Source organism: Carcharodon carcharias, chromosome 3, assembly GCF_017639515.1.
Source record: "Carcharodon carcharias isolate sCarCar2 chromosome 3, sCarCar2.pri, whole genome shotgun sequence".
Taxonomy (NCBI): domain Eukaryota; kingdom Metazoa; phylum Chordata; class Chondrichthyes; order Lamniformes; family Lamnidae; genus Carcharodon; species Carcharodon carcharias.
In genome coordinates, this window is record NC_054469.1 from 176,194,834 (window position 1) to 176,216,632 (window position 21,799).

The window sequence follows — 21,799 nt, forward strand, 5'->3', positions numbered from 1 at the left end:
TAATAAATACTTTGAGTCTTTTTTCACAAAAGAGAGGGACGATACAGATATTGCAATTAGGGAGGAGGAATGTGAAACATTAGATGAAATTAACAGAGAGATGCAAAGTACTAAGGGCATTAATGTCTTTGAAAGGCCAAGATAAAATGTATCCTAGGCTGTTAAGGGAAGCTAGAGAAGTAGTGGAGGCTCTGACCATCATTTTCCAATTTCTTTGATGACAAGTGTGGTGCCAGAGGACTAGGGGGCAATTAATTCGAGTTGTACCACTGTTTATAAAAGAAGAAAGGGATAGACTGAGTCATTACAGGCCTGTCAGCCAAACCTTAGTGCTGGGAAAATTATTGGAAAAGATTCTGAAGGACAGGATAAACTTACATTTAGAAAGAAAGCAATTAATCAAAGACGGTCAGTACAGATTTGTCATATCTGACTAACATTAATTTTTTTTATAAGGCAAAGAGGGTCAATGAGGGTAGGGCATTTGATTTAGTGCAGATGGTTTTTAACAAGGCTTTTGATAAGGTTCCACATGGCAGACTAGTCACAAACTTAAAAGCCCATACCATGCAAGGCAAAGTGGCAAATTGGATCCAAAATTCGCTCAGAGGCAGGAAGCAAAGGTAACAGTCAGCGGGTATTTTTGTGACTGGAAGACTGCTTCAGTTGAGTTCTGCAAGACTCAGTAGTAGGCCCCTCACTTCTTATGATATATATCAATGATTTGGACTTGAACGTAGGGTTTATGATTCAGAAGTTTGCAGACAATACAAAAATTAGACATGCAGTTGACAACGAAGAAGAAAACTGCAGGCTACAGGAAGATGTCAATGGGCTAGTCAGCTGGGCAGAATAGGGGCAAATGGAGCTCAATCTGAAGGAGCGCGAGGTAATGCTTTTCAGGAAGGCTAATAAGACAAGGGAATACACAATAAATGGTAGGATACTAAGAAAGGTAGAGGAACGGAGAGACTTTAGAATACACGTGCACAGGTCCTGAAGGTGACAAGATAAGGTGGTCAAGAAGGCACACAAAATACCTGCCTTTATTAGATAAGGCATAGAATATAAGAGCTGTGAGGTTACGCTGAAACTATATAATAAACACCTGTTAGGCCACCTTTGGAGTACTCTGTGCAGTTCTGGCCACCACACTATAAGAAAGATGTGACTAAACTTTTTGCCTTGCACTCATCAGGACACATCATAAGAATTCCAATAGAAGGGGAAAACAACAATTTAAACTGTATTTGAAGAGAGTGCTGAGTGGTTGGCAAGTGGCATTGCCATGGAGAATGCATTAGTGATGGTGACTGACAATTAACTGCCAAGCATTGGCAGTTGCAAGATCTCGATAGTAAGAAGTCCAGTAACACTTTTGGGATTTTAAGAATTAAAAGTAAAAGTTTTATTAACAAATATAAAAGAAAATCGAAGCACACAAGATTAAAGTTACACAATTAAGGTTACTCTTACAAAATATTCCCCAAAAACTCTCTACTCGGTCAAACCTACAAGTAAACACCTTCTCAGCAACACTCAGTTATAGATGTCTACAATAAAATCCAGTAATATTACACAAGCAAACTGCTGTAGCTTCAATAAAGGAGTACCTCTTCCACTCTGTGGTGGAATCCACTTCAGAACAAACCTGTCTGTTGTAGCCCAAGACTTTTCTGGCTTGACTGGACGGGTGATTCAAACCGCACCCTCTCCCAGCCCAGAGCTCCAGTTATAGCTCAACAGCTCCAGCTATCTCCACCTTCTTTAGCTCAACAGCTATATTCAGTTGTCCACAATAACTCTAATATACCTTTTTCCCCGTTCATCTCTGTTCCATTGTTCTCACACCTTTTTGGAACTCAGACCCTTCCAAATATAAGGCCATTTATGTTTCCATCTTGTCTTTGCTTTCGGGTCAATAAAATACAATATCCCTTCTACTAATTACCTATTGAAAACTTGCAAGATGCAGCATTTTTCTTGTCGCCTCTGACTCCCCCTTGATATTCAAACAAACTCTCAACTTACTTAAAAATGGAAATGTTAGATTTAACCTATTGTGCCTCAAACTTAACACCCCTATCCTTTTCACATTTCCTAGTCCTCCAGACAACCTGACTCCTATCAAACACTTGCCCAACTTCATTATAAATCACACACAGATACCCAGCCTCCTTTAGAGAATAACACAATATTCCTCAAAATATTAAAACATCCATTCTCACAATAAGTTACGGTTGTTTTCTTTGGAACACAGGAAGCAGATCTAATTGAAGTGGATAAAATTATGAGGAGTTGAGATAGAGTGAAAGGAAGGCCTTATTCCAGTCAATTAGGGAGAACATAAACTGTGGGTATAGATTTCGGGTAAGAGGTCAGAGATTAAGAAGAAATTTGAGAAATAAACTTTTCACCCAGAGGGTGGAGAAGATTTGGAACTCACTGCCTGAAAGGTAGTAGAGGCAGAAACCTTCATAACATTCGTAACCTGCAAGGCTATGAACCAAGAGCTGGAAAGCAGGATTAGACTGGATGGCTATTTTTCAGCTAGTGTGAACTTGATGGTCTGAATGGCCTCCTTCCATGATGCAAATTTCTTTAATTCTATGATTTCTATCTATCTCAGACTTAAAAATCATCAGTTGGGCTAGCATCTACTGCTTTCTAATGTGTGTCCAAATTATTTTGTAAAAAACATAAGAAATAGGAGTAGGCCATACTGTACCTTGAGCCTGCTCTGCCATTTAATATAATTATGACTGAACTTGGGCCTCAACATTTTTTTTTTAAAAATCAACTTATTGATGGCCTTTTTTTTGATTTCTAAAACATTACCAATCCTCAGAATTTTATTCTTTGCAATATTATAAGCCTCTCCTTTTAACCTTACATGATTGGTCAATTATTTACTAATTTAGTTAGCTAAACTCATAGCAAATTACAGTGACCAAGTAGCAAATTACAGACTCTGAATTTGGAGACAAAAGAAGAACACACAGCAGCTACTGGAGAAAAGAATAACTAGCAGCACCTCCTTTACTCTCTGCACTGGATTCACACTTGCACCAAATTCCAGAATTAGCATTCGGTTCACAAAGTACTCTGTTGTCAGATCACCCTGTGCTTCCCCACTCAGCCCATTCCCAATTGCCCTTGAAAAAGTGGTGGTGAGCCACCTTCTTGAACACTGCAGTTCATGTGGTATAGGGTATAGCACTGTGCTGTTAGGGAGAGAGTTCCAGGATTTTGACCCAGGGACAGTATAGTGCCAGGTCAGGATGGTGTGCGGATGGTGGTGTTCCCATATGTCTGCTGGTTTTGTTTGACTAGAGAGTAAGGCTCACAAGTTTGGAAGGTGATGGTGAAAGAGCCTTGGTGACTTGCTGCTGTGCATTTTGTAGATGGTACTACACTGCTGCCACTCTGCTTTGGTGGCAGAGGGAATGAATGTATATGGGCTGCCAATCAGGTATCTGCTTTGCCCTGGATGGTGTTGCTGTACTCATCCATACAAGTAGGCAGTATTCCATCACACCTCTGACTTGTACCTTGTAGATGGTGGACAGGCTTTGTGGAGTCAGGAGGTGAATTACTCACTGATGAATTCTCAGCCTCTGATCTGCTCCTGCAGCCACAGCATTTATATCACGGGTCCAGTTAAATTTCTGGTCAATGGTGTCCGCCAGGATATTGATAGTGGGGGGTTCAGTGATAGTAATGCAGATGAATGTCAAGGAGAGATGGTTTTCTCTTATTGGAGATTGTCACTGGCCGGCACATGTGTGGCACAGATGTTACTTGCCACTTACCAGCCCAAGCCTAAATGCTGTTCAAAACCATACGGACACAGGCTGTTTTAGCATCTGGTACTTCATTAAAGCCTATTAGGGAAGCATCAACTGCACTGCCCACATCCATCTGCTGTTGCAATTAATTAGTTAATTATGATTTGCTCCTGGGCTTCCCAATGTTATTCAATGCTCATGCGAATTAATTGTCTCCTGGATTATTATTTGTAAAAGCTTTTTCACCACTGGTGTTAAACTGACTGACCTGCAATTGCCAGATTTATCCTTCCTCCCTTCTAGTGTTTTGGCACTGTTCTTACATCCAAGGGGACTGGGAAATTGTGGCTAGCGCCTCACCAATTTCTATCCTTATTTCATTCAGCAACTAGGATACATACCATTTGTGCTGGGTGATCTTTCCAAATGCTGCTCACCTTCCTCTTATCTTATTTTAAAAATCTATATTAAAAATTGCATTCAGTATTCCGTCTCCCTCTTCATTTACCTTAGCTTTGCAAAGTCCCCTTCCTTGGTAATAATGATGCAAATTATTCATTTAGAATCTCAGCCATGCCTTCGCCCTCCACAAATTGGTCTGCATTTGAGCCCCTAGTTGCTTCTCTGACACTTAGAAACGTAGAAAATAGGAGGGGTAGGTTACTTGGCCATTTGAGCCTGTTCCGTCATTCAATATAATCATGGCTGACCCCCATCTCAGCACCATAGTCCTGCTCTCTCCCCATGCCCCTTGATGCCTTTCGAGGCTAGAAGTCTAGACTCCTTCTTTCCTTCTTAAATCTATTCAATGACTTGGCCGCCATAGCCTTCTGTGGTAGAGAATTCCACCGGTTCACCGCTCTCTGAGTGAAGAAGTTTCTCCTCATCTTAGTCGTAAATGGTCTACCCCGTATCCTGAGACTGTGACCCCTTGTTCTAGAACCCCAGCCAGAGCAAACATCATCCCTGTATCCAGTCTGTCCTTCCTTGTCAGAATTTTATATGTTTCAATGAGGTGCCCTCTCATTCTTCTAAACTCCAGTGAATACAGGTCTAGTCAACCCAATCTCTCCTCATACGACAATCCCAGGAATCAAAACAATCTGTCGAAGGGTCATGAGGACTCGAAACGTCAACTCTTTTCTTCTCCGCCGATGCTGCCAGACCTGCTGAGTTTTTCCAGGTAAGTCTGTTTTTGTTTTGTAATCCCAGGAATCAGCCTGGTGAACCTTTGCTGCACTCCCTTTACGGCAAGCATACCCTTTCTTAGGTAAGGAGACCAAACCTGCACACAATACTCCAGGTATGGTCTCACCAAGGCCCTGCACAGCTGCAGTAAGACATCCTTGCTCCGGTGCTCAAATCCCAATGCAATGAAGGCAAACATACCATTTGTCCTCCTAACTACTGCATGCTTGCTTTCAGTGACTGGTGTACAAGGACACCCAGGTCTCTTTGTATAACAATATTTCCCAATCTATCACTATTTAAATAATACTCTACCGTTCTATTTTTCCGACTGAAGTGGATAACTTCACACTTACCACATTATACTGCATCTGCCATGTATTTGCCCACTCAACTTGTTTAAAATCGCCTTGAAGCCTCTTAACATCTTCCTCACAACTCACATTTCCACCTACTTTTGTTCCAGCAGCAAACTTGAAAATATTACATTTGGTTCCCTCATCCAAACCATTGATATATATGGTGAATAGCTGAGGCCCAAGCCCTGTTCCCTGTGGTACTCCACTAGTCACTTACTGCCACTCTGAAAAAGACCCATTTATTTCCACTCTGCTTCCTGTCGATTAACCAATTCTCAATCTATGCCAATATATTAGCCCCAATACTTTGTGCTTTAATTTTGCACACTAACGTCTTATGTGGGGCTTTATCAAAAGTTTTCTGAAAATCAAAATATACCACATCCACTGGTTCTCCATTATCTACTCTGCTTGTTAAGTCCTCAAAAAACTCCAGTAGGTTTCGCAAACATGACTTCACTTTCATAAATCCGTGTCAACTTTGGTCGAATCCCGTTGATATTTTGAGTGTCCTTTATAACAGACTCCAGCATTTTCCTTACTACTGATGTTAGGCTAACCAGTCTGTAATTTCCTGCTTTCTCCCTCCCACCTTTTATAAATAGTGGGGTTACATTTGCTACCCACCAATCTGCCGGGACCGTTCCAGAGTCTATAGAATTCTGGAAGATGACAACCAATGCATCCAATATTTCCACAGCCACCTCTTTTAGTATCCCGGATGTAGATTATCAGGCCCTGCGATTTTATCGGCTTTCGGTCCCACTGGTTTCTCTAGCACCATTTTTTTTTTACTAACACTAATTTTCTTCAATTCCTCCTTCTCACTAGACCCTTGGTTCCCTAGCAGTTCTGGGAAGTTAATTAATTCTGTCTTCACAGAGGAAGACACAAAGTAATTGTTTAATTGCTCTGCCATTTCCTTGTTCTCTATTATAATTTCTCCTGTTTTGGACTGTAAGGCCTACATTTGCCTTCACCAATCTTTTTACATATCATCGAAGCTTTTACAGTCTGTTTTTATATTCCTTGCAAGTTTACTCTCATACTCTTATTTTTCCCCTCTTAATCAAATTCTTGGTCCTCTTTTGCTGAATTCTAAACTGTTCCCAATCCTCAGGCTTGCTACTTTTTCTAGCAACTTCATATGACTCAACTTTGGATCTAATACTATCCTGAATTTCTTTTGTTAGCCATGGTTGGGCCGCTTTTCCTGTTGTGTTTTTGCGCCAGAAAGGAAAGTTGCAATGCATACATTTGTTCCTTAAATATTAGCCATTGTCTATCCAACATCATGCCTTTTAATGAAGTCTCCCAAACTATGCACTTGGGGAGGGCTAACAAGGCAAGGGAAAGAACTGAAGATCAGAGAAGATCAGACCTTGGTGTGCATATCCACAGATCCATGAGGATAGCAGGGCAGGAAGATAAGGTGATTAAGGCAGCGTATGGTATACTTGCCTTTATTAGCCAAGGCATAGAATCCAAGAGTAGGGAGGTTATGCTGGAACTGTATAAAACGCTGGTTAAACCACAACTGGAGTACTGTGTGCAGTTCTGGTCACCATATTATAGGAAGGATGTGATTGCATTGGAGAGGGTGCAGAGTACATTTATCAAAATGCTACCTGGGCTGGCAGGTCTGAGCTATGAAGAAAGATTGGATAGGCTGGGGTTGTTTTCCTTGGAGCAGCAAAGGTTGAGAGGGGACCTGATAGAGGTGTATAAGATTATGAGGGGCATAGATAGGGTGGATAGGAAGGCACTTTTTCCATTAGTAGAGGGGTCAATAACCAGGGGGCATTGATTTAAGGTAAGAGGTAGAAGGCTAAGAGGAGAATTGAAGAGAAATCTTTTCACCCAGAAGGCGGTGGAGTTTGGAACTCACTGTCTGAAAAAGTGGTTGAATCAGAAACTCTCGTAACGTTGAAGAAGTATTTAGATATTCACTTGAGTTGCCATAGTCCCCAGGGCTATGGGCCAAGTGCTGGAAAATGGGATTAGTGTTGTCAGATCTTTGTTGACCAGTGTGGACATGATGAGCCGAATGACCTCCTTCTGTGCTGTAAACATCTATGAGTCTATCGTAGCGAACTCACCCCTCATACCTTCATAGTTTTGTTTAGATTTAGGACTCTAGTTTTGGATTGGACTACTTTACTTTCCATCCTAATGAAGAATTCTATCATGTTATGGTCACTGTTCCCTAAAGGACACTGAATAACAAGGTTATTAATTAACCCCTTCTCATTGCTCAATACTAAATCTAGGATAGCCTGTTCCCTCGTCTAACTGGTCTAAAAAAAACCCATCTAGTACACACTCCAGGAATTGATCCGCCATAATATTATTGCTAATTCGGTTTGCCCAGTCTATATGTGGATTAAAGTCACCCATGACTACTGTTAGCACCCTTGTCACATACACCTCTAATTTCCTGTTTAATGCCATCCCTGACCTTACCTTTATTGTTGAGGCCTAAACTACCACTAATGTTTTCCTCCCCTCGTTGCTTCTTAGCTCCACCCAGACTGATTCTACATCTAGATTTCTTGAATCAATATCCTCTCTCATTATTGCACTGATGTCATCCTTAACTAACAACATCACCCCACCTCCTCTTCCTTTTTGCCTGTCCTTCCTAAATATTGAATACCATTGGATATTCAGGTCCCAGCCTTGGTCAACCTGCAGTCATGTCTCTGTAATCACAATCATATTGTACCTGTTAACATCTATTTGCACTGTTAATTAGTCTACCTTATTGTGAATGCTCCGTGCATTCAGAGACAATGCCTTTAGGCTTGTCTTTTTAACACCTTCACACATTTTTTGTACTAAGGCCTTATTTGCTGCTAACCCTTGTTCCCTCCGCCTTCCACTTTTGCTTTCTACTTTTCTGCCTTTCATTTCTATCTTTGTTTCCCTCTCCTGTGCCTCCCTGCTCAGGTTCCCACCCCCTGACACTCTAGTTTAAACCCTCCCCAATGGTTCTAGTGAATACCCAAGCTAGGATATTGGTCCCAGTCCTGCTGGGGTGTAACTTGTCCAGCTTATACAGGTCCCATCTTCCCCAGAATCAGTTCGAATGCCTCAGGAATCTAAATCCCTCCCTCCTACACCATCTCTCCAGCCACTCATTTAGCTGGTCTATTCTATCCTTATTTCGCTAGCACATGGCACTGGAAGTAATCTTGAGAGGATCCCTTTGAGGTCCTGCTTTTTAATTTATTTTCTAGCTCCTTATATTCTGCTTTCAGGACCTCATCCCTCTTCTTACCTATGTCAGTGGTGCTAACATAGACATCGACCTCTTGTGGTCCACCCTTTAGAATGTCTGCAGCCGCTCAGCAACATCTTTGACCCTGGTACAGGAAGATAGCATACCACCCTGGTGTCACATCTGCTGCCACAGAAACATCTATCTGTTCCACTTACAATAGAATCCCCTCTCACTATTGCTCTCCCACTCTTTTTTTCTCCCGTCCTGTGCAGCTGAGCTACTCGTGGTGCCACAGACTTGGCTCTTGGTTTTCCATAGGAATGCAGCATCTCCCCAGCAGTATCTAAAACGGAAAACCTGTTGGAGAGGGAGATGGACCCAGGGAACTCCTGCATTACCTGTCTAGTGTTTTTACTCCGTCTGGCGGTCACCCATTTCCTTTCTGCCTGTGCACTCTTTACCTGCAGTGTGACCACCTCATTGTACATGCTATCTATGAAGATCTCAGCTTTGCGGATGCTCCACAGTGACTCCAGTTGCAGGTCCAGCTCTGAAATGCGATTGAGTAGCTATAGCTGGAGATACTTCCTGCACACGTGGTCACCCTGGATACTGGAACTGTCCCTGACTTCTCACATTGCACAGAAGGAGCATTCCACGGGCCAAGATGACCTGTCGTGACTTGCCCTTAAATTACTCCCTTACTTTTACTTCCTCAACTTTAAGGAATATTAATTGTATACAAGGGACCTTACTACTTATACTTTAAACACTACTTAATATAAACTAGAGACCAATTTTTAATTTAAAGACTGGACAGAAAGAATACTCATCAGGTCCTACTTACCAAGGCTGCTGCTCCTATTCTGTTGACTGCTGGTCCTGGTTCCCCTTGGTCTTTAAGGCTGCCGCTCCTCTTGCGTAACCAAATGCCAAAAGCAAAGGAGCATCTCTTTATCTTCCTCCCCTAACTCTCTTAATCGCCCAACTCCCAGCACTCTATTCTAAGCCACATTAAGTTGACTGGCTTTATATGCTCCAGTTACAGAGGAACCCGTTTCAGCTGCTTCTTTAATTAACTGAGCCCAGCTGTTCATCCAATAGAGACCTTGTTAAAACTCTGCTTAGGGTTGGGAACTTTAGAATTTAAGCGGTAGATTTCAATTAAATGCTAACTACAAACAAAATTATTTTTTCATAAAAATATTAAAAAAAAAATCCTTACTCACCATCCACCAGCATCCAATCCTAGCTTTTACTGTTAATGCACCGATGAAGACCTTTGGATTCTCTTTAATCACTTTTTATAATCTCTCTTTGCCCCTCTTGTCTTTTTCACTTGCCCTCTGCATTTCTTTTTTATATTGTCTAGCTCTTCCTTGTATTTATCAAGTTGACATGTGTCATATTTTACTGCTTCACCTACTCTCTAACTTTTGGTTCCCCTCTCTTTCCCCCTTGAAAAATGTACCCAGACTGCATCTGAAGTATTTCTTCTTTAAAGGTTGCCATTGCACCATCACATCTCTGCCTGCCAATCTTGCAGTCTAATTTACTGGACGGCTGATATTTCCCCCAGGCTACAAAGCAACCTGAAATTTCCAGCAAAGGCCTCTAAGTTACCTCTCGGTCTGTGGCTGTGCAAAATAATTGAAAGGGGTCATACACGTAAACAATTCCTCCTTTACTCCATAACCCTCTATCCCCACATCTCCCATTCTATTTGTACAGCACCATTTTACTGCATTATGGAAGGTTGCCCAGTATAGTATAATAGTATAGAAACTTCAACACAATTTGAAATGTGAATGATAGCCCTCTCTGTCACGTACGTAATAAAATTACCATTACTAATCTGCATGAATGATTCTTACTTATGAGCTGGAATAGACTTCAGGCACTCCCATTTTTTTGTATCCCACACACAGATGATTCCATCTTCTGCTCCACTGAGTAAGTGTGTAGTTCCATAAAATTCAAGGCAGGTTATTGTACCTTTTCAAAAGAGAGGCCTAGATTAGATCAATATTGAGGCAAATACAATACAAAGTAGAGATCAATCATCACAAATAGTAGTCAATTATCAACATATCCCCAACAGAAGTGAACGCACTTTTGGCAGCATATCATTCAAACAAGGAAGCAAACTGTGTATTGTCTGATATTTTCAAAATCTATTTATACCACACCACACAATCTTAGTTATCTTTGGTCATCTGCCCAATGTGAAACTGAATCATATAGGTGGGTAAGATCCCTGGAAACTAGTCTCAAATCTTTTCTGCATTCCCTTTAATATCGTCACATTGTTCCAAAAGTGTTGGGCACAATACTCCAGTTGAGGCTGAACCAATGTTTTATAAAAGGTTCATCATAATTTCCCTGCTTTTGTACTTCAACAATTTCCGCACGTAAATCCCAAGATCTCTCTGCTGCTGCACCACCTTTAGAATTGTATCCTTCATCTTATGTTGCCTCACTTCATTCTTCCTACCAAAATCTATTACTTCAGGCATTAAATTTAATCTATCACATGTCTACCCATTCCACTAACCTATCTATGTCCTCTTGAGGCTTTGGCTAGTGGGATGACTGAAACCATAAAGGATGATGGTAAGTCCCAACCAAATCCACCTTCTCGCTCACCCCACAATCTCTTCTAAATTACAAACTGCAGGTAGTGTCAGCATCCACATCTTGTTTTCTCCCCTTTCCCTCACCCATATGTTGTGCCTTTATCCTTTTAGATATCTAAGAACAAGGTCAACAAATGGCAAGGGAGCGGAAGTGCAGAGGTACAAGTGGCTGAAGAAGAAACACGGTCATGTGATCTCACACTTGCAACCACCAATTTAGATACTGACATTGTGCATACTTTAGAGGGTAATATGGGTCTTCAGGGTGACAGCATTCATTGATGCATCATTGTCGCTCCATCAGTGCTCCCTGCTATTGGTGTCAGTCAGCCAGCCAGCCCAGACTATAGTTGCTCATGTCAGGTGGGTGATCTAAAGTCAGGCCTCCTAGACACAAAGTTGCTCAAGGGCATTCTGCAAGACCATCCACAGTTTTTAAAAATTCATTTTTCTTAATTACCTTCAGGTATGTAAGCACCACTGATAAAACCAACATTTTGCCCTAAAGAAGGTGGTTGTGAGCTGCCTTCTTAAACCGCTACAGGCCATATGGTGCAGGTGCACCCAAAGTGCTGTTAGAGAGGAGGTTCCAGGTTTACATCCCAGTGACAGTGAAGGAATGGCAATATAGTTCCAAGTGAGGACTCCATGTGGCTTGGAGGAGAACCTGCAGGTGGTGGTATTCCAATGAGTCTGCTGCCCTTCTCCTTCTAGATTGGGCAGGTGGGGGGCAAACCTTTCAGCCAAAAGGCCCATCCCCCCACCCTTTAACCTAAGACTCATACCCTTCAAGTGCCAGAATTAGGAACAATAGTCACAGTGAGGTCAAACTATTTTATATAGGTTTAGCAAAACTTCTCGGTTTTTGTATTCTATGCCTCTATTTACAAAGCACATTAAAGCTCAGGTGCACTTTACAACTACAGCCCTGTCAGACAATTATTTGCAACTTGGTCATTCATATTATGTAACCAGCTCTGCTTCTTTGAACTTGGGCCTATGTAATATCAGAGCAGCAACATTTAAAAGACTTGAACCTCACAAGCGCCGCAAACAACAATCCTATGTATAACTGAGAATAACTTGAACTAACAGTGACATGTTCTATTGGTATATGACTCCTGGTTTCACTTCCAAGTTTAAAAATGGCAAAACCTCCCAGTAAATTAGCACCAACCAATCCGCCTGCAATAATGTGTTATTTCTTTCCACAAACATAACTTTGTTAACAGAAAAATTACACTTTTACACTGAGCAATAAATATCTTCATTTTAAATTGAAACTAGCCCCACTTAGAAATGTCCAACATGGAGCACATAGTAAGAGAGAAAAAGGTACTGCAGGTGCTAAGAACCTGAAATATAAACAGAAAATGCTGGAAATACTCAGCAAGCCAGCCAGCATTTGAGAGAGAGAAAGAGGCGATACTTCAGGTCCATGATCTACATTAGTTCTGATGAAGGGTCACTGACCCGTTTCTCTCTGCACAGATGTCAGCAGACGTGGTGAGCATTTCTAACACTTCCATTTCCTATAGAGCAAAAATGCCAGCCCTCCAAAAAGCAATCAAACTTCCCATTCCCCTTCAGCAAGAAACACAACAGCAGGTGCCTGAGATTTGGTTTGGCATAAAAATAAACATCAAATTCAACAAAAGCTAAGGCATGAAGAACACACGTTTGTTTAAATGATCAATTCACAAGCTGTGAGTAATTAATAAAAATTACTAAAAAGTGCCAAGCAGCAGAGCTAACTAATAAAATCTTTATTGTCTTTTTGATCAAGAAGCAGAGTTTGAGAAACGCAGACTCAGCCTCAAGTCTTGGTAAGCAGGGAAGGGGGCGTGGACTGGAGCCAAGTTAAGGTGCTAGGTCTAATTAAAACTGACCCCGTGTTCACCTCTGATGGTGCACACTCTGAGCTGGCCTCGGCAGAATTCATATGAAAGTGGGGATGGGAAGTAGGTTGCCTTTCAGCCCAGGTTTTCCTCCTCTCACTGCCCAGTGTGTGGATTTTTTTTTAGGGTCAGCGAAAAAGTCGAAGTCGGGCGATCCAGAGGGTAGGGGTGGGGGGGGGGGGGGGGGGGGGGGGGGGGGGGAGAGATGGGTCGGTGTGAGCAAGAAAAGAAGGGGTGTCAGGGGGAAGAGGGCAGTTGGTGAAAAACAGGTCGAAAAAGAGAGGGGGGACCCGTTGGGCAGAAGAGGAGTTGCATTGTTCGTCCTATCAGGGCAGTGATAAGCAAGTCTATTGGTTAGCCAGTCATCAGTTTTCACTTGTTCCTGACACAGTCGATTTCATTAGCTTGTAGAAAAGTATCTTTTCTTTTGTTTCATGTCCTAGTTGCCTGTTAATTAAGGTTTGATTTTTTTTTTGTTTCTACCTAAGAAGTAAAAACCTTTGTTGCTTTTTGTAACATGCCCTTCAGTTATTTCCATTGGTTATTTCATTTACGGGGATCGTATGTTGTTCAGGTTTTGCTGCACATGGACTCTGGCTGCTTGTTCCCTTGACCCAATTTCCATTAAACTGTTGATTACCCAACCTTCCCTCCAGGCTCCCATGTTAGCTCGTATTGTAAATGCTTCTCTCTCTTCAAGTGTTGCCCCTCTCTCCTTTAAATCTGCTGTCAAACACCTATCTCCTTAAAAAAAAATCAAGCCTTGACCTCACAGTCATTGCAAACTAATGCCCCATCTCCAACCTCCCTTTCCTCTTTGAAGTCTTTGAACATACTGTCACCTCAAAAATTCATTCCCATCTTTCCTGGAACTCCATGTTGGAATCCGTCCAATCAGGTCTTTTAGCCCTGCCACCGTGCCAAAATAGCTCAATGGCACAAATGACTCTGACTGTGACAAAGTTAAACTCTCGCTCTCCATCCTTCTCCACCTGTCAATAGCCTTTGACATGGTTGATCACACCATCCTCATCCAACGCCTCTCTAAAGGGCGGGACTGCTCTCATCTGGTTCTATTCTTATCTATCTAACTGTAGCTACATTTGCAATGGCTTCACCTCCTGCTCCTGTATATCTGGTACCCTCCAAAGATCGATCTTTTACTCCCTCCCATTTCTCATCTACATGCATATTGTTAGTTTTCACACACACTGATGACACCCAGTTCTACCTCACTACCATTTCTCTCAAAATGTCCACTGTTACTAAATTATCAGATTATCTGACATCCAGTACTGAATGAACGGTAATTTCCTCCAAATAATTATTGGAAAAATTTGCCTCTGTCTTCAATCCCTGCTTTAAACTCCATCCTCTTGAACTCCAACTCCATCCTTCTCTCTGGCAACAGTCTGAGATTAAGCCTTGCAGCCTTGATGTCACATTTGATCATGGCATGAGCTTCCAACGTTACCAGACTTCACCCCTGTCTCAGCTCATCTGCTACTGAACCCCTCATTCATGCCTTCATGAGCAATATAAGTGACAGCCATTCGCTGACTCATTCCTCAGGGCAATGCCTTGACCAGAGTCAAGCTGCTTTGTTTAAATTTCAACAATGCTTGGCTGTTAACTGTCAATCACCATCACTGCTGCATTCACCTTGGTAATGCCACTTGCCAATCAATCAGCACTCTCTTCATATACAGTATAAATTGTTGTTTTCCCCTTTTATTGTTATTCTTGCAAAATGCCCTGATAAGTGCATGATGAAAAGCTTAGACACGTCTCTTTTTTCGGCAATATTCATGCCTTCGTTACCTCTAGATTTGACTATTTCAACACAATTCTGGGCGGTCTCCCACATTCTACCCTCTATAAATTTGAGGTCATCCAAAACTCTGCTGTCTGGGTCTTAACCCAGAGCAAAATCCATTCTCCCACTAACCTACATTGGTTCCCAGTCAAACAATGTAGTCTCCAATTTTACTTGCTCTGCCATTGGTAGCCAATGTTTAAGACACTCTTTAAAACCTACCACTGACGACTCTCTCCTTATGTTGCTTGGCACCATACTTTGTTTTATAATGCTCCTGTGAAGCATCCTGTAATGTTTCATTACCTTAAAGGTACCAGATAAATATAAGTTGTTGTTGTAAAACTGAATAAAATTCATTTTTGCTGATGACATGACACTTGGAAGTGTGGTAAACAGCAAGGGTGATAACAATCAATGGCAACAGGACACAGACTAACAGAATGGCAGTAAAGTGGCAGATGCAATTTAATGCAGAAAACTGAGAGGTGATACATTTTGAAAGAAGGGATAAGGAGAGGCAGTACAAATTTAATGGCATCGTTATAAATAGTGTGCAAGGACAAAGAGATTCAGGGTCCATGTGCATAGATGGACATTTTGAGAAAGTAGTTAGCAAAGCATATGTGACCTCGAGCTTCATATATATACCTATTGAGTACAATGGCAGGGAAGTTTTGTGAACCTCTATAAAGCTCTGGTTAGGACAGAAGAATATTGTGTCCCGTTCTGGTCAGCAAACTAAGAAAGGTGGGAATGTCCCTGACAGGGTGCAGAAGAGGTTTACTAGAATGATTACGTGGACAGAGAGAATTTAGCTATAAGGTTAGGTTGGAGAAGTTGGGGTTGTTGCCCTTGGATCAAAGGAGATTCAGGGGTGATTAGATAGAGGTGTAAAAGATTATGATAGGTTTGGATAGGTAGATAAAAAAAAGGTGCTCCTTTGCGCCAAATGGTCTAGAACTTGTTGCTGATGAGGGTGGTGGCAGCAGAGACCATTTTCAAAAAAAAATTGGACAGGCACTGGAGGGAAATATAACTTGCCAGGGCTATGAGGACTAAATGTATTGCCCCACATGAACTAGCATGAGCTTGATGGCACAAATAGACTAATTATGGTGCAGAAGGAGGCTACTTTACAGATGTCACCTGTTTCAGCCGAGGACGATGCGGACATGAAGAAATTCATGGCTACAGTTGCTTTCACAGCTTCTGATAGTGCTGTCCTAGCCTACTTTGAGCTGCAGGTCTGGTTGCAAGAGGTGGCAGAATTCTATGAACAATTCCTTTGCAAAGGGAGAAGTCACACACACTGCTCCTGGCTTAAGTGAAGGCAAGAGAAGGGCTTCTAGAAAACACTCGATAAATAAATCTTCCAATTGAAAACCTTTCCCATCACCTTCCTCCCCATCCTGCAAGCAGCCTGTCCTCTTCTCTATATCCCTTTTATGTTGCAGGCTAGGGGAACAGCAACCATAGAACCCGTGACAGAGAGGAAGTGATCTGCCCTGACCCCTCCAGTTACAACCAAAGCCTTCTCTATGTGCACTAATGCTCCTTGCAGGCTTTGACTTCATTCAACTCTTCAAAATGTCAAGCACTTCCATGAACTCAAAGACAGGAGAGATTAATCAGCATTTAACCTTCAAGTTGTTGCAAAATGATGCTATTAAATACTTCTGGCAAAAAAAATCAATGTTGCACAATGACTGATGTGCCTGATCTGATCTGCCGCATTTGTCCGGCACATGCTCATATTGCCTTCATCAAGAAAGCATCTAGTATAGATTGAGAATGAGAGAGGCTGGTGGCTCATTTGTAAAGATATTTGTAAAGTAGGTCCATTCATTGACCTTGGTCACTTGTTGCGAGGTCATTGAACTTTTTCCAGGCATTGCATCCAGGTCCTGGGAGATAGATTGTTGAGATTGATGGTGAAAACAAGCTTCTCCCACTACCTTCACAGTGTCAGTCTGGCCCCTTGTCCTCTGAGGGAAGGGGATTTTTCTCCTCCTGCACCACGGGCGCCAGTGCTGCATTGGAGAACCTTCAGGCAAACTCTCTGGTCTGTTGCGCCATTTCCACTCTGCCTTCTGCCGATTATCACACTGCTGTTTGTGGCAGTTTGCAGTGTGCAAATTTAGCTGCTGCATATCTTCAAAAATACTTCAATGGCTGTAAAATGCTTGGAGATGTCCAGTGGTTGTGAAAAGTGCTATATAAATGTAAACTCTTCTATAGCAACTTCCACCACCCATTGCAGGCAGAATGCACCTCCCCTTTAAGAAGTTTAGGTACTGCAGGCTTGCTTTGAGTGGTGCTAGCCCTGCATGAACTTGGGCCCCCGGCTGAGACTTGCATGTTGCCTGCGTTACTTTGAATAGGCACTGATTAATCACGGACCCTGCACCTGTTTTCAGGGCAATCAAATTTTTAATCCAACTTTTTTTTTCTGGGCTTCGCTGGCTGGGCCAGCATTTATTCCCCATCCCTAGTTGCCTTTGAGAAGGCGGTGGTGAGCAGCCGCCTTGAACTGCTGCAGTCCATGTGGTTTAGGTATGCCCACAGTGCTGCTGGGAAGAGAGTTCCAGGATTTTGACCCAGCGACAATGAAGAAACGGCAATATATTTCCAAGTCAGGATGGTGAGTGACTTGGAAGGGGAACATCTAGGTGGTAGGATTCCCAGGTGCCTGCTGCCCCTACCCTCCTAGCGGTAGTGGTCATGAGCTTTCTAAGGAGGCTTGGTAGTTCCTGCAGTGCATCTTGTAGATGGTACACACTGCTGTCACTGTGCATCGATTGTGGAGGAAGTGAATGTTTGTGGATGGAGTGCCAATCAAGTGGGCTGCTTTGTCCTGGATGGTGTCAAGCTTTGAATGTTGTTGGAGCTGCAATCATCCAGGCAAGTGGAGTGTATTCGATCACACTCCTGACTTGTGCCTTGTTGATGGTGGACAGGCTTTGGGGAGTCAGGAGGAGAATTACTTGCCACATGACTCCTAGCCTCTGACCTGCTCTTGTATTTATATGGCTAGTCCAGTTCAGTTTCTGGTCAACAGTAACCCCCCAGGATGTTGATAGTGGGCGGGGGGGGGGTAATGTCATTAAATGTCATGGGGCAATGGTTGGATTCTCTCTTGCTGGAGATGGTCATTGCCTGGCACTTGTGTGTCCCTGGTGTTATTTGCCACTTGTCAGCCCAAGCCTGAATATCGTCCAGGTCCTGCTGCATTTGGACATGGGCTGCTTCAGTGTCTGGGGACTTGCAAATAGTGAACATTGTGCAATCATCAGTGAACATCCCCACTTCTGACTTTATGGTGGAAGATAAGTCATTGATGAAGCAGCTGAAGATAGTTGGGCCTAGGACACTACCCTGGGGATTGCCTGCAGTGATGTCCTGGAGCTGAGATAACTGACCTCCAACAACCACAACCATCTTTCTTTGTGCTAGGTATGACTCCAACCAGTGGAGAGTTTTCCCCCTGATTCCCATTGACTCAGTTTTGCTAGGGCTCTTTGATGCCACACTCAGTCAAATGCGGCCTTGATGTTAAGGGCAGTCACTCTCACCTCACCTCGGGAGTTCAGCTCTTTTGTCCATGTTTGAACCAAGGCTGTAATGAGGTCAGGAGCTGAGTGGCCCTGGCGGAACCCAAGCTGGGCATCTGTGAGCAGGTTATTGCTGAGCAAGTGCCTTTTGATAACACTGTTGATGACCCCCTTCCATCACTTTACTGATGATGGAGAGTAGACTGATGGGGCACTAACTGGCCGGGTTGTATTTGTCCTGCTTTTTGTGTACAGGACATAACTGGGCAATTTTCCACATAGCTGGGTAGATGCCAGTGGTGTAGCTGTATTGGAACAGCTTGGCTAGCGGCACTGCAAGTTCTGGAGCACAAGTCTTCAATATTATTGCCAAAATATTGTCAGGGCCCATAGCTTTTGCTTTTACCAGTGCCTTCAGTCATTTCTTGATATCACGTGGAGTGAATCGAATTGGCAAAGACTGGGATCTGATGATGCTGGGGACCTCTGGAGGATGCCGAGATGGATCATCCACTCGGCACTTCTGGCTGAAGTTTGTAGCAAATGCTTCAGCCTCATCATTTGCACTGATGTGCTGGGCTCCTCCATCATTGTGGATGGAGATATTTCTGGAGCCTCCTCTGCCAGTAAGTTGTTTAATTGTCCACCACCATTCATGACAGGATGTGGCAGGCCTGCAGGGCTTAGATTTGATCTATTGATTGTGGGATTGCTTAGCTCAGTCTATCACTTGCTGCTTATGCCGTTTCGTACACAGGTAGTCCTGTGTTATAGCAACACCAGGTTGACACCTCATTTTTAGGAAAACCTGGTGCTGCTCCTGGCATGCCCTCCTGCACTCTTCATTGAACCAGGGTTGATCCCCTGGCTTGATGTCAATGGTGGAGTGGAGGATATGCCAGGCCATGAGGTTACAGGTTGTGTTTAAGTCCAATTCTGCTGCTGCTGATGGCCCACAGCACCTCATGGTCTTGAGTTGCTAAATCTGTTTGAAATCTATCCCATTTGGCACAGTGGTAGTGCCACACAACATAATTTTGGAGGGGGGGGGGGTTTTGGTGGTATCCTCAATATGAAGGCAGGGCTTCGTCGATACAAGGACTGTGCAGTGGTCATTCCTACTGATACTGTCATGGACAGATGCATCTGCGACAGGCAGGTTGGTGAGGAAGAGGTCAAGTATGTTTTTCCCTCTTTTTGGTTTCCTCACCGCCTGCCGCAGACCCAGTCTAGCAGCTATGTCATTTAAGACTTGGCCAGCTTGGTTAGTAGTGGTGCTACAGAGTCACTCTTGTGACCCCCATCCAGAGTACATTCTGCGCCCTTGTTACCCTTGGTGTTTCCTCCAAGTGATGTTCAACATGGAAGAGCACTGATTCATCAGCTGAAGGAGGGCGGTACGTGGTAATCAGCAGGACGTCTCCTTGCCCATGTTTGACCTGATGCCATGAAACTCCATGGGGTCCGAAATCAATGTTGAGGATGTCCGGGGCAACTCCCTCCCAACCGTATACCACTGTGCTGCCACCTCTGTTGGGTCTATCCTACTGGTTGGATGGTGATGGTGGCATCTGGGACATTGCAAGATATGATTCTGTGAGGATGACTGTTGCTTGACTAGTCTGAGAGACAGTCCTCCCAATTTTGGCACTAGTACTCAGATGTTAGCAAGGAGGACTTTGCAAGATCGACAGCGTTGAGACTGCCGTTGTCGTTTCCGGTGCCTAGGTCAATGGCGAGAGGTCCGTTTTTTTGTGACTTGGTGGTAGTTTGATACAACTAAGTGGCTTGCTACACCATTTCAGAAGGTGTTTAAGATTCAACATTGCTGTGGGTCTGGAGTCACATGTAGGCCAGACCAGGTAAGGATGACAGCTTTCCTTCCTTAAAGGACATTAGTGAACTACATGGTTTTTTGTTTTAAAACAATCAACAATGGTTTCATGGTCATCATTAGACTTTTAATTTCAGATTTTTATTGAATTCAAATTCCACCATCTGTCGTGGCAGGATCCGAATCCGGATCCCCAGAGCATTACCCCAGGTTTCTGGATTACTAGCCCAGCGACAATACCATTACCCCATCGCCTCCCCAATTGTCACCAAGTACACAAATATGATATTTGATTGCTTTTTAAACCTTCTTGAAGGCTAATTCAATTATAGAGACCCAGGAGTTCAGCACTCATATCCATTGGGGAATGGATTGACACTGCCCAAACAGATTCAGATAGGATCCTTAAAATCATTCATGGAGATGTTCATCCCATTACCAAACTTGGATTGAAGCCATAGTTCTAGAATTGAAAGGATAATATTTAAAAATGTATTTTCACCCCAAATTAACTGAGATAAAAAGGTGATAAAATTGGTGGAAAGAGATATTAGATAAATAGGAATCTAAATTAAAATCCCTGTCAGCCTTGCATCAGTTGGAACCAGTAGAGGAATATTACAGAGATAAAAACAAAAAACTGTGGGCTTTGTTCAGCAGGCTTCATCAAGCCCCCATGTCAGATTCCTGGAAAGTCCACAGTTATGCAGATGTCTTAAAGCTGTTTTACTTCACATCAGTGTACATTTTCTATAACATTAAAGAAATATACCACGCGGTCAGTGCAAGGAAGCACCACAAAAGTTGAAAACACTAAGAACAAAATATAGTTTGTCCCAGGAACGCAAGAGGTGCTCTGACTGCACCAATATTCTGTATCAAAAGTCAGCAGCAAACACCAGTAGACAAGCTTCATGTACATGTTTTGATGAAAGGTCATCAGTCTGAAATGTTAACTCAGTTTCTCTCTGAGTTAGCCAGCTGACCATTTCCAGCATTTTACACTTTTAGTTTTATATAATACTTCTCTGGCTTGTAGAATCTCCGAATGGCATCATCATCTGGAATTCTGAATATTTCATCAAGAAATCAAGACTCAAAGATAACTATAAATTTGCTGATCCAAGATTAATGGCACAGGTATTAGCTTTCAATAGACAGTACATTTTTTTATTCATTCATGGGAAGTGGTGGTCGCTGGCTAGGCCAGCATTTATTGCCCATCCCTAAAGGTCCTTCAGAAGGTGGTGGTGAGCTGCCGCCTTGAACTGCTGCAGTCCATGTGGTGTAGGTACACCCACAGTGCTGTTAGGGAGGAAGTTCCAGGATTTTGACCCAGTGACAGTGAAGGAACGGCAATATATTTCCAAGTCAGGATAGGGTGTGGCTTGGAAGGGGAACATCTAGGTGGCGGGATTCCCACATGCCTGCTGCCCTTGCCCTCCTATCTGTAGTGGTTGTGGGTTTGGAAGGTGCTGTCTAAGGAGGCTTGGTGAGTTCCTG

At 42.9% G+C, this 21,799-nt stretch overlaps 1 protein-coding gene across 4 annotated transcripts in view; it reads right to left on the reverse strand.

Annotated features, from left to right (window-relative positions):
• pak1ip1 (PAK1 interacting protein 1) overlaps window positions 1-21,799 on the reverse strand; it is an 81,441-nt gene that overhangs the window by 51,925 nt on the left and 7,717 nt on the right. For all 4 annotated transcript variants that reach the window (XM_041183868.1, XM_041183869.1, XM_041183866.1 and 1 more), the window contains exon 3: window positions 10,433-10,553. In XM_041183868.1, the coding sequence (XP_041039802.1) occupies window positions 10,433-10,553 (121 nt within the window). The remainder of the gene's footprint in view (window positions 1-10,432; window positions 10,554-21,799) is intronic.